Source organism: Panthera pardus, unplaced genomic scaffold, assembly GCF_024362965.1.
Source record: "Panthera pardus isolate Hobbes unplaced genomic scaffold, ASM2436296v1 HiC_scaffold_24, whole genome shotgun sequence".
Classification (NCBI taxonomy): domain Eukaryota; kingdom Metazoa; phylum Chordata; class Mammalia; order Carnivora; family Felidae; genus Panthera; species Panthera pardus.
In genome coordinates, this window is record NW_026526810.1 from 139,750,450 (window position 1) to 139,762,665 (window position 12,216).

General features: G+C 44.3%; 1 protein-coding gene and 1 pseudogene across 1 annotated transcript; both read right to left on the reverse strand.

Moving 5' to 3' along the window:
• Nucleotides 1-288: 288 nt before the first annotated feature.
• Nucleotides 289-2,597, reverse strand: LOC128773095 (disintegrin and metalloproteinase domain-containing protein 21-like). The gene has a single exon (XM_053889938.1). It carries the CDS (start codon nucleotides 2,595-2,597, stop codon nucleotides 372-374), a length of 2,226 nt encoding a protein of 741 aa, XP_053745913.1. The 3' UTR covers nucleotides 289-371.
• Nucleotides 2,598-2,689: 92 nt separating this feature from the next.
• On the reverse strand, nucleotides 2,690-5,681 carry LOC128772872 (immunoglobulin heavy variable 3-23-like; annotated as a pseudogene).
• Nucleotides 5,682-12,216: the final 6,535 nt, after the last annotated feature.

The window sequence follows — 12,216 nt, forward strand, 5'->3', positions numbered from 1 at the left end:
TTGGAGAAAATTCATGAATTTGCCCCTCAAGGAGCTTGTGGCAACTTCTCTTATTTCTGGAACCAGAAACCTCAGCCCAAGACACAGCTGCTGACTCAGGTCTTCTGCACAGAGTCTTAGGCACCGTTTGGGCTCTTACAGGCTTACACAAATACATAGAGGCCACAAGCATGCAGTTTTCAAGTTTTATTTCAGAGTTCTGCTCAGTGACGCATCAGAGACCTGGTGTCAGGTCCATGATGTGCCTGTGGACCCCTGTGTCTCCCGCAGACCCCCAGAAACGTGGATGTTAGCTGTGCCGCCTCATTACTGTATTTTCACAGATGAGCCACGTGGATTGTCTATAGTTGTTTAGGGGTCTGGAGGCTGAATTATGCATTGTCTTGATCAACAGTCTCTTCCGTAACCTTCTGTCTGTTGATAGTTCTGACGTTTCCGGCAACACCAAAGAGGAATGCAGCAATTAAGACATAGATTCTAGCAAAGATCACTCTGAGATACACCACGGATTCACGACTTTGCCTGACTGACCGCATTCTTCTTGGAGGGGGTCCACTGTCTGTGCTCCCACCAGTGCCTCGTTCAGTGCACCGTGGAGGATCCCAGCCTACGTGGCAATGGCAGTTCCTGTTATTGTTGCATATCCCTCTGTGACTGCATTTCTCCGGGATACAGTCATAGTTCAGCTGAGCCACACTGCCATTGCAGTAGGTATCCTGACAGAACTTTCCAGGAGCACAGGGGGTACCAGTTCTCACATGACCAATATCCGTTGATCCTGTGCTACGATGCGAATCCAGCCCAAAACACCAGAACCCTGAGATCTCAGACTGATGAAATCCAACATGCTCTTGCAGCTGAGGGAGATGCGTGACGTTACTACACTGCAGCCTTCCACACTGCATGTCTGTGGGGGCACAGGGTTTAGATTTGAATACCCCTGGGTCTCTTCTACAGTGTCCATATCGGCTGCCTTTTTGATTTATGGTATAGCAGACATTTTCACCCTTCACAGCATTTCTGCCAAAGATTTCTTGGCAGTGCATAGTGCGGTCAGTGCAGTTTCCATGATAGCAGTAGCCCTCTTCAGTGCACGGGGTTCCATCTTGCATATAGAAGTCATCAGGGCACTCCACGGACACCCCACGGCAGTATTCTGGAAGATCACATATATTTTGGATTGGCCTGCAGAGTGTCCCAGCATCGGAATAGGTGCAGTTTGTACAGCATCTGCCTGTATTACATTTGCTGCCAGGGGTTAGAATGCAATCAGTCGTACAGCAGGGATTGTTGTAGCACTGCTTGAAGGAGCCACAGTCACACTGCTCACCTGGCTCCACTACATAGTTTCCACAACGATCGTGAGTCAGGCTTTTATTGAAATAGGAAAGTCCTGAGTCAAATATGCACTCACAAAAATTATTCACCACTACATGCTGCATATGAATGAAGGAACAGTTACTGAAAGAATCTGTCATAATAGGGTATTGATTCATAATGCAGGTAGACCTCTTCTGGCATGCACAAAACTGATTGTCATAAAAAATACCAATAGATAATGCAATTTTTTGGGCTACTAACACAGACAACAATAAAAAATGTCTGCCTAGAGAAGCAAGCGAGATGATGGATTTTGATCCGCATACCGCGTATGGGGCTGGCTGAAACTGAAGTTCATGTGGTGCATCTTTGTTCATAAGTAAAGCTGTATGTGGTTTAAAAGCAACAAACAAGTGTCTCTGAAAGTAGATATGAATCGGACTCCCTGGCACCCGAAAATTGTTCAAGACAACTGGATCTTCCAGATTATAAATGACCATGGAGGAAATATAGTGCCTTACATCAATCCCTTGAAGCATTGAGTCAGTCAAACTAACAAGCCTTATGAGGAATCGGGCACATTTTGACACGTTGTTGAACACACTATACATTGTTTTGGAACCGAGAACAAGTCCTTTCAAAATCCCATGATGGGATGAATACAACTTACTAGAGATCCTGGGGGCTGCACTGATATTTGCTTGAGAGAACAGGGGGTTCCTAAGCTCCTTATATCCCAGGTTATAAGTAGGTCCCGTTGCATTGGTGTCTGCCACTATCTGAGAAACAACGTGTTCAAACCGTTGGGAATGGCTGAGGGGTCTGATTTCATAGGCAAGGTCATCCAACTTCATGATACCTTCAAGGCCCCCATAGCACGTGTCCATGGTGACCATGGAAAGAGGAATCTCCTCCAGGTAGCCGAGGTAGTAACAGTCTGGAGGGATGAAGGGGTAGTCCATCTGCAAGGCTCCCTGATCATCCTGAGTCATCATCAGCAACTGTCTGGACCAAAAGAGTTTCTTGTGCCTCATGTGGATAACATGGCTCTTGCCCCCGAAATGCAGGCTATAGGACAGCCAGCCAGGCATCTGAACGCCCTTGCCGTGGTGCAACTCCTTCTTGGGAATTACCACCTCAGAAGAGATGTAGCGCCATGAGGGACGACCTTGAGAACCTTGGACAGGAGCCAGCAATGCCCAGAGCGCAAACAGCAAGAGGGGTGCCCTCAGGGTGACCTGGTCCTCTGCCAGCCTCATGCCCCTGCTCAGGGACATCTGCCAGTGAGAATGGATAAATGGAGGATCGTCAGCAAAGCCAGGTCTAGACCATCAGACAGAACAGAGGGCTGTACCAGGTGGCCAGCACCCTACACCTCGGGGCCACCTGTGGGGTTAGGTAACAGTCACAGGGTGTGGCATTGGGTGACCCTGCTCATCAGTTCACCTGGGGTGGATGTGGGAGAGTCAGGTGGGCCATGGTCAACAGTGCTCACATGGACATGGGTAGGGACTTGGACCCAGAAACACGGCTCTATTCAACACATTCCATCTTTTCTCCTTCTACTTGGATACGGGATATGCAATTATAACACACTGAACTTCCCTACCAATTCCATGTCCTGTGGTACTGCTGGGTCACTTTCTCTGGATGACTGCTTTTCCTCATTATGGAGACCAATGCTTCCTACTTCCATGGGATATGGAGGTAGACTGTCAATTTTACCTTTGTACGTATTGAAAAACATCGCTTTGTAATGTTACATGTCTTATTCTGGTTGGCTATTAGTTTGCAAGCCATTTGATCCTTTTGGTTGTTGCTTTGAAGCTTCCTCTGAGTTTACTGAGGAAACATTTCCCAGTATTCTGTGTCATGATTGGTTAAGTACAAGGTTGTATTTTAGTATTTTCTTATGCCATCTTGTGAGAACAGAAAGTACTGCTGAACATGTGTGAGCCCCAGGGGATTTCCCCTCTAATCCCTTATTGTGGTTCTTTCCTGGCCTCTGGCAGTCTTCTCCCATGCCTGTGAGTTTCTCTCCTCAGGTGGAGATAGATGCAGGGGAGTTGAGGTTACTTTGGCAGCTTGCACCATGGAGGCTGCACATGATCGAAAATGGTATCCACCATGGAACTCCTTTGTTTAAGTACCGTCTAGTCCTTTAAAATCCCTTGGGTTGGGCAGAAACCCTCAGAGTTGGCTTTTGGAGAAGAGTCTGCCTTTTCTCCGGGTGGCTGGCCTCCTAAATAAAGCTCAACTTCTTTTCCCATCAAAACTAAAACTTTGAACATTGACCTTTCCAGAAATACTCAGCTGAATTTGGGATTTGATAACAATAAAATGGAGAGTGGAATGGCAGTTGTCTGGGGCTGGCAGGGTGGGGCAATGAGGAGTAGATCTCAAGGGCTATGATTTTCTGTTATGCAAGATGATTAGGTTCTAGAGGGGTCTCCACAACATTACCCCTGTCATTAACAGTACTGTACCGTACGGTTCAAATTTTGTGAAGAGTGTTGGTCTCATGTTCAGTGAGATCCTAACACAAAACACAAGTGGAAGACACGAATTTTGCTTCTCACATGACAGTATGCTGAACTGCATGGACACACTCTCTACTGATAATGTGAAAATAATTTAAAAACATTTACATAGTTTGAATACTAACCCTGAGGATATGTCATTTACAAATATCTTCTTCCATTCCATAGGTTGCCTTTTACTTTTGTTGATTTTTTCCCTCACTGTGCAGAAGCGTGCTATTTTGAGGTAGTGCCAATAGTTCATATATGTATGTATTTAATTTTCTTGTTTTATTTTTAATTTAAATTCAAGTCTTCAGTCTTTGAGCTCCACATTTACGGGAAGTTGTCTTGTTATGATTAACTTTATGGGTTATCTTGACTGAGTCATGGGTTCCCAGATTCACCACTGTTTCTGTGGATGTCTGTGATGTGTTTCCAGAAGAGACTGGCATTTCCTTCCGTGGTTTCTGTCTGGGCATCACCCATTCCATTAAGGTTGTGAATAGAATCTGATGCAGAGGGAGGAAGAATTCCCTCATTTTTACTTCCCATGTGCTTGTTTGAACTGGAACAGTGGTCCCCTCTGGCCCTTGTTATGAGAGTTATATCATCAGATCTCTACGTTCTGAGACTAGACCCTAGTTCAGAATCAGACATATTACACCACTGGTTTTCCTGGGTCTCCAGCTTGTGACAGTAGATCATGGGACTTCCCAACCTCTTTAGTCATGGAAACCAATGTGCTTTGGGTTCTGTTCCTCAGGAGAATCCAGACTAATACATGGAGATGATTTATCTCTTGTTTAGAGGAATTGAATAAAGCTGTAGCTCATGTAACGTCCTGAGTAGCAAGTGCCAGGAGGGAAGTCTCACGTTGTTTGATTGGGACAAGGGCTGGGTGAAGTTAATGGGGAGCTGTGGGATCCTGTGGTCCTGGCTGCACAGGGAGTGCATTTGGGACTCCTCTAATGGTTCAGCTGTTGTGCCTCAGGAAATCTGTAATTCACTCATGTTGAGGGACACGAGTAAGCAATGGAAACATCTGTGTCTTTTGTGCATGTTAGTGCAGTTTTCCTATGACAACAGGTATCTAATTCAGCGAGTTAATAGGTACGCACAGAATCCCGTGTCCAGAGAGGCTCCCTGGGGAAGCTGCTGTGTGGACAGGAAGCCTCAGACCCTGACAGGAAACCTGCCTGTAACCTCCATCTTCACCTGCTCCTGGCAACACAAAGCAGAATTGTGCATAGTGTGCGCCCCCTGGTGGTGCTGATCCCCTCCTGCAGGGAGGTTTGCGTGTGGGCTCCCAGTGATGTCCCCTCACCCAGTCTCTTGCACAATAATAGGTGGCCTTGTCCTTGGCCCACAGGTTGTTCATCTGCAGATACAGCGTGTTCTTGGCGTTGTCTCTGGAGATGGTGAATTGGCCCTTCACGGAATCTGCGTAGTATGTGCCGCCTCCATCAGTATCAATCCGTCAGACCCACTGCAGCCCCTTCCCTGGAGCCTGGCAGACTCAGTCCTTGCTGTTGCTACTGAAGGTGAATCCAGAAGCTACAACGGTGAGTCTCAGGGACCCCCCAGGCTTCACCAGGTCTCCCCCAGACTCCACCAGCTGCACGTCACACTGGACACCTGCAGACGCAAGACATGTTGGTCAGGAAACTGTCACACATCCACTCTTTCTCAGTCATGTCCGCTCACATACTCAGTGTCTCCCATTCACCGTGAATTACCTTTTAAAAGAGCAACCAGGAAAACCCAGCCCAGCACAAACTCCATGGTGAGGTGTGTGTGTTCTGTGCTGATCACAGAATGGGAACACCTGGGACCCCTGGAGCTGGGGCTCCTCTCCCAGCTGCAGGGTCAGTCTGGGCTGGTTTTATCAGCACAGAGAGGGCCCTATTTGCATGTCCTCTCACATATATATCACACTGCAGACTTCGATTTGATTCTTTCAAAGTGAATGGCAGGTTTAGGGATGCACTTCTAAATTAGTTTGTGTGGATGGTGCTGTGACAAAATAATTCTAATCAGTGAGCACAGGTATGTTTGCGGAACTCGTGCATTTTTACATGTCTTTCATCAACAAAGGTCATTTTCGCTCTACAATTATTTTACATAATTTATGAAGTTTAATCCCAAGTACTTTATTCTGTGCCATTTTTCAGTTGTATAATTTTGTTATTTGTTTTGCGTATATTTCCATGCTGGTGTGTAGAATCATAGGTGGTTTATTTTTATTTATTTTCTTTGTTCATTGTGCTCATTGTGCATCCTGCACTTTTCCTCATTTTAAAAAACTGGTTCTAATATTTTTTCTGGTATCTCTAGGGTTTTGTTATGTTTAAGATCATGTCATCTGCAATCAAATAATTTTCCTTCCTCCTTACTGATTTAAATGTCTTTTATTTCTTCTTATTGCCAAAGTTTGTGGGTACTTCTTCCAGTTGTAGGAGAAGAATGCCTTTCCCTTCTTGTCTTCTGGGTTTTCACCCGGTGTAAGGATTCAATTGACATAAGACTGATCTAAAGGGAAGAATAAATTTAATTTTGCAAGTGCCTGCGCTTGCTAATAATATGACACCCAGAGAATGAACAAAGCAGGTGGCACTTGTGACTTTCAGACAATGAAATATTGGATTTGGCAAGAGTCAAGGCAAAGGTGTGGTTTTGGGGTATTTAATTAGTCAACAAATAACTAGGTTTGTTTGCATAACCTTCTTGTCCCTGAGTTCCTTATTCTGGTGCTAAGGATGGTTCTCCCCTCCTGGTACAGGGAAGGGGAGTTTCCCAAGGGAGATTTATATCCTGCTGTCAAGGGACAAAGGAGGGTCTGAGAGTCCTTGGACTGGCTGTTTCTCCCGTGACTTTCATCCAAATAAGGATTGTGACACGATGATATGGTTTGAGGCAGCATAGTTATTCTTCATGTTGTCATGTGGAATACTTATGTTGGGGATGAGCATCATTTCCTGGCTCCTGATATGGCAGAAATGGTTTTAGTATTTTATGTTCAATATGCTGTCAGGTGTGGACTTTCATAGTGGCCATGATCATGTGGAGGTAATTTCCTTCTCCTTTTTAATTGAGTTATTTTTAAATGATGAACATGTGTTTTTTGTTCATGAAAAAACTTTCTCTAATGATTTTATGAATAAATTAAGGATGGCTTTGATTTAATCATTCCCTCTGTTAATGGAGGGCATCACATTTTTGCATTTGTGTATGTTGAAGGAAACTTGCATCTCAGGGATGCATCACACTGGATTATCATGTGTGATCCTTTCAGTGTGCTGTTGAATTCAGTAGGCTCGGACTTAATCAAGGAATTTTGCATGTATGTGTATCTGAGACACTGGCCTGTAGTTTCCCTTCTTGTGGTGTGTTTCTCTGGCTTTGTTGTGAGAGTAAAAGTGTCCTCATAAAGTGCATCAGGGAGTGGTCTTTTTCATCAGCAATTTGTAATAGTTTGAGAAGTATTGGCATTAATTATTCTTTAAATATGGTGGAATTTTAATAAAGCCTTGTTTTTTTTGGAGGGTGAAGGTTTATATTAAGGATATCTTCTTACTAATTTTTGTTTTGTTCTTCTGTATTTTGCACGAAAGAGTACTGGTGGATCATATAATGCTAGAAAATGTGTAATTTGTTCTTGGTGATCTAATTGTTGACCTATAAATATCTAAGTTTTTCCTTTATGATCCTTTTCATGAGTTTAGTTCAGTTATGTCTCCTTTTTCAGTTCCGATCGCATTTGTTTGAATCTTACCTATTTCCCTAGGCTACCTATGTTTTTTAAATTTCACTTATCTTTCCAAATTCAAATTTTAATGAAGTTGATTTGTTTTCTGTATTTGTGATAGTCTTTTTTTCTCTGCTGTACCTTTTTATGTTAATTTTATATTTATCTTTTTATCTCCATGAAAATACCAATGCCTTTTTTTTAAAGGAATGTGAAAAATATACTAATTCATATGTAACCACAAAACACATGGAAGTAAAAAAAAATCATGAAGAGGAGAGAACCTGGAAGAAGGAGAACACTTCTTCCTTCTAAATATATTGCAGAGATACATTAGCTCCAACAGTGTACTGCTGGCATGAAATGAGGCATATAGACCAGTGGAGCTCATTACGGAGCCAAGATGTAGAATTGTGCAGATGCCGTCAGCAGATCCTCCATGAGGTTTCCAACAATGCACAGTGGGGAAAGGATTGTGTCTCTTAAACATGGTGTTGACTAGGGGCGCCTGGGTGGCTCAGTCAGCTAAGCATCCAACTTCCAGTCACGTATTGTTGTCATGATTTGTGGGTTTGAGTCCCACATCAGGCTCTGTGCTGACAGCTTAGAGCCTGGATTCTGTGTCTGCCTCTATCCCTGTGCCTCCCCTGATCATGATCTGTCTCTCTCCCTCAAAAATAAAAGAAACATTAAAAAATGGTGTTGATATACACGTGCAAAATAATGACATTTGGCCATACTCTTGCATCATACATATACGTCAACACAAAAAAATCTCAAAATGGATTAAAGATTAAGCAGAACAGCTGACCCAAAATGCCTTCGAAGAAAACACACAGGATAACCATCATGACATTCTCTTGACAATGATTTATTTGATACAAAAGCAAAATCACAGAGAACCATGGCAGACAAGGGGGACTGCATCAAACTAGAAAGGGGGCAAATCAAACAGTAGCAGGGTGAGAAGGCAGTCTATGAAATGGGAGACATTACATTAAAAATATTGAAAAGGAGTTAATATCCAAAATACAGGAGGGACTCCTTAACATCAATAGCAAAAATCACAATTATAATAATAAACGCATCACCTGATTGAAATTTGGGTCAAACATGTAAATATCCATTTTGCTATTAAGGTTGAAAAAATGTCCATCCAGCATATGACTTGCTGTTCATCATCACTAATCATCAGAGAATTCCACCCCCGATCCACTGAGATATCACCTCACAACTGATAGCAAGGCTATTATAAAATAAGGCAAACACAACGAGAACATCTCAAGTGTTGCTGAGGATGTGGAGAACAGGCAATCCTAGAATTCACTTGATGGGAGTGCAACATAGTGTAGCTACTATGGAAAAGTGCGGTGAAATAACCCACTAAACTGAGTTCCTAATCTGCTCCCATACAGTTGACTTCATGTCCAGCTGAGTGTGAGGAAGGTCTGGGCCTCATGTTCTGTGGAGAGGCAGGTGCAGAGACAGGTGGATCCAGTGGATGATTCCTTAACTACTTCAGTAGAATGGACCCCTGGCTGACCGTTTTGTAAGACTTGACTCAGTGTGCCTGCCCACTGGTTGTCTCAGGCTTCCTGAACTAGATGGAGAACAAAAGGAGTGAAGGGTAGAAACTACTCTTTTCTCTCACAGGAACGTGTATATACTGAGAATCCTTGAGAGAAAGTCGTGGAGTTGATGAAGAAGCTGTGGGGTTGCGACAACTACAAGAGTCTTTACTCATGCTCTCTCTTCATGGCCATCAAAGGAAAACCTTAAGGAAAATAAAAGGAGAGAGGAGCTGCTCAAATATATTAAGTTTAGATCACTTGAATGAGTCAGTCTCCTCTCTTTGAAAATCACTTACATCTATTTTAAATGGTGGCCCGTGTACTTGTGAGGCACAGGTCTGTTCATATGAGAGTTAATTTATCCCCGAGCTTGGTCTCTGTCAAGGTCGGCACTACTATATGACTGTTCACTCTAAATGATAGAAGACATCTGTGTTTGTAAATGGTTTAGGAAACAGTGTGTACTGTTTGCTGGTCAGGTTGAAGTTTGCAGGGCCTGATGAGAAAGATGCTTCACAGGAAACCTGACCCTGAATCACTGGTTCCGGATATGAATTCTGAGATCTTGGGTGCCCCCTGGAGACCTGTGAACCTCCAGGTTCCCTACGTGGCTCCTGGTGTCCTGTGTGTTCCTGATGACCTGAGTGCCCCCAGGTGAACTGAGTGGCAACTGGTGACCTCAACGCCCCAAGGACACCTGAGCATCCCCCTGGAGGTCTGAGTGCTCCATGCAGAACTGAGCGACCCTGGTGTCCTCAGCTCCCCCTGGTAACCTGAGCACCCCAGGAGATCTCAGTTACCCCTGTTGTCCTGAATGCCCCCTCGTGACTTTTAGGTAACCTCAGGGCAAATCACAATTTTTGGGCCGATGTTCAGCTCTCAGAAGTCCTTTGTGGTGTTTGAGCCAGCTCTGTGGCTAGGCCTATTCTGTCCTGTTCACCCTTAGAGGGGGTTCTGATTGTGTGGCTGTTAATCCTGGGGGAACCTCCAAGGGGTGGCCAGCACCTGCTTCATCCCTCTTTCTCTTGCCTAACAAACTGCCTAACTCTTGGACATGTGGCTCTTGTGGTCTGGACCCTAGTATGTGATATAGAATATATGATAGTATGTGAACCGTCCACTGCATCCACTCTGCTGGGGTCGGTGGATCCAATTCCACCAGAAATTACTGGTTGAGATGGAGAACCCCAAGATGCTGCTAGTGAGGTGCAGAGTGTGCAAGGCACTCACCAGTTGGGCACAACCCCTGCAGCTGCACCTGGGACAGGACCCCTGGGGACAAGGAGACTCAGCCTGGGCCAGTCACCAGCAGTCACAACCATTCCCATCATCCCACATCTGACATCTGAAACCCTCACCTTTGGGACCTCTCACCAGGCACAAGGAAGGCCCTACAGTCTCTTCTGTTTCTCGAATACAGTTCTGCCTTCCTCAGGGACTTCATCCCTGTCTGAGGAGACAGCTGTGGGCTCCCACACCCTGAGATTGGAGTTTACTCTAGATCTTGAGAAGTTTGCCTGTGTGGGAGGGAGCATGTCCTGATAAGTGGACAAAAATTGAGTCAGGCTCCCCTGGTCCTTCCAGGTCCACCTGTGGGCATCTCTTTGTGGATCTGCAGGCTTGTTGGTCCTCGGTCAAGGCAACACTTGGTCTATGAATTGTGTTGGAGGCAGGTCAAGTGATCGCCTCACCTTTCTGATCAGATAGTGAACAAATGAGTGGACCACAATTCACTATACTCTATCTGTCCGAAAGATATTTGAAGGGATCCATACTTTCTCCAGAAAACTTTCCAAATCAAGTCTTTAAGTACATTCCATTTTCACAGTCATTCCACACATAACTGCATAGGAAAAAATCTATATTGATGTCCAGTCTGGTGTAAATATAACAAGGAAAGGACACTTGTTCCCAGGATCATATTTCTTTTAGTTTCCACACTGATGTATTAACCTCACCTGACAACTACCTGCAGAGCTTGAGCACACCTGGAGACTTCTGATCTTGATGGTTCTCTGCTGAGGGGGTTTGCTTCCTCAGTCATCTGCAAAGCTTGGAAGCAGTGCCGACATCTTTAAGTGCACAGACACCAAGACATGGACACCTTTCTGTCACCTGCAGATATGATTCCCATGCATGGCTGGTGTCTCCATCTCCTGAGAAATCCCCATCCAACACAAGGGGCTGTTAACTCAGGGAGGAGGCACAGATGTCACAGAAAAGTGGGGGACTCTTCACTGATATGGACATAGACCATCAGTATCTGAGGTAAGAAGTTAATGGCACTAAAACAACCACATTAATGAAAATGGATTGGCTGACCTGGACATCATTGGAATCTAAATATCCGGAGCCTAAAGAAATTGTAGAAAATGTGTTCATAGTCCTGAAGGCATGTGCCAAGAGGATAAATGCTGAGTTAGCTGAATAGACTTCAAATAGAGGTCAGAATGCTAGATAGTAAATAGATAAGAGGATAGCTGATGGATGATAGAGGGTAGATAGATGATAGATAGATAATTTTATGTTATATTAAAGTCATTATAGAGGATTCACATCATTATGAATATATTATAATGAAATTATCCACTATTGGCAATATTTTTAAAAAGACCATAATTTCATACGGAAAAGAATATTTGACACCAACTTGAGATATACAAAAGAAATAATTATGACTTCAATTTTTTCTGAATACAGCTTCCACATGGGGTAGCACATGCTTGCTTGTAGATTCCTCCTCCCTCTGGGGCTTTGGCTTCCATTCCCATTTGTTCCCAGGGTCTCCCTTCCCAGGATGTCCTGAGCTCTGGGGTGTGCAGGGACAAGAGCTCTGTCCTGGATCTGGACCATCGTCCCTCTGGCCTAACATTTACAGCTCCTTCCAGGCCCTTGCTCAACCACCAGGCTTCTGCCCACCAGGCTCCATCCCTGCATCCACCACCTGCCAACCTCCTTCTGGACACTTCCATTCATTTCCTGTGGATTTAACAACAGTTTATTAGGTTGGCAGGTCTCCTAATAATAATTCGCATTGAGGAAAGAACTGTGTAGGTAA

Excerpts from the sequence above, each read along its gene's own strand:
- LOC128773095 (XM_053889938.1), bottom strand. The coding sequence starts at position 2,597 with ATGTCCCTGAGCAGGGGCATGAGGCTGGCAGAGGACCAGGTCACCCTG.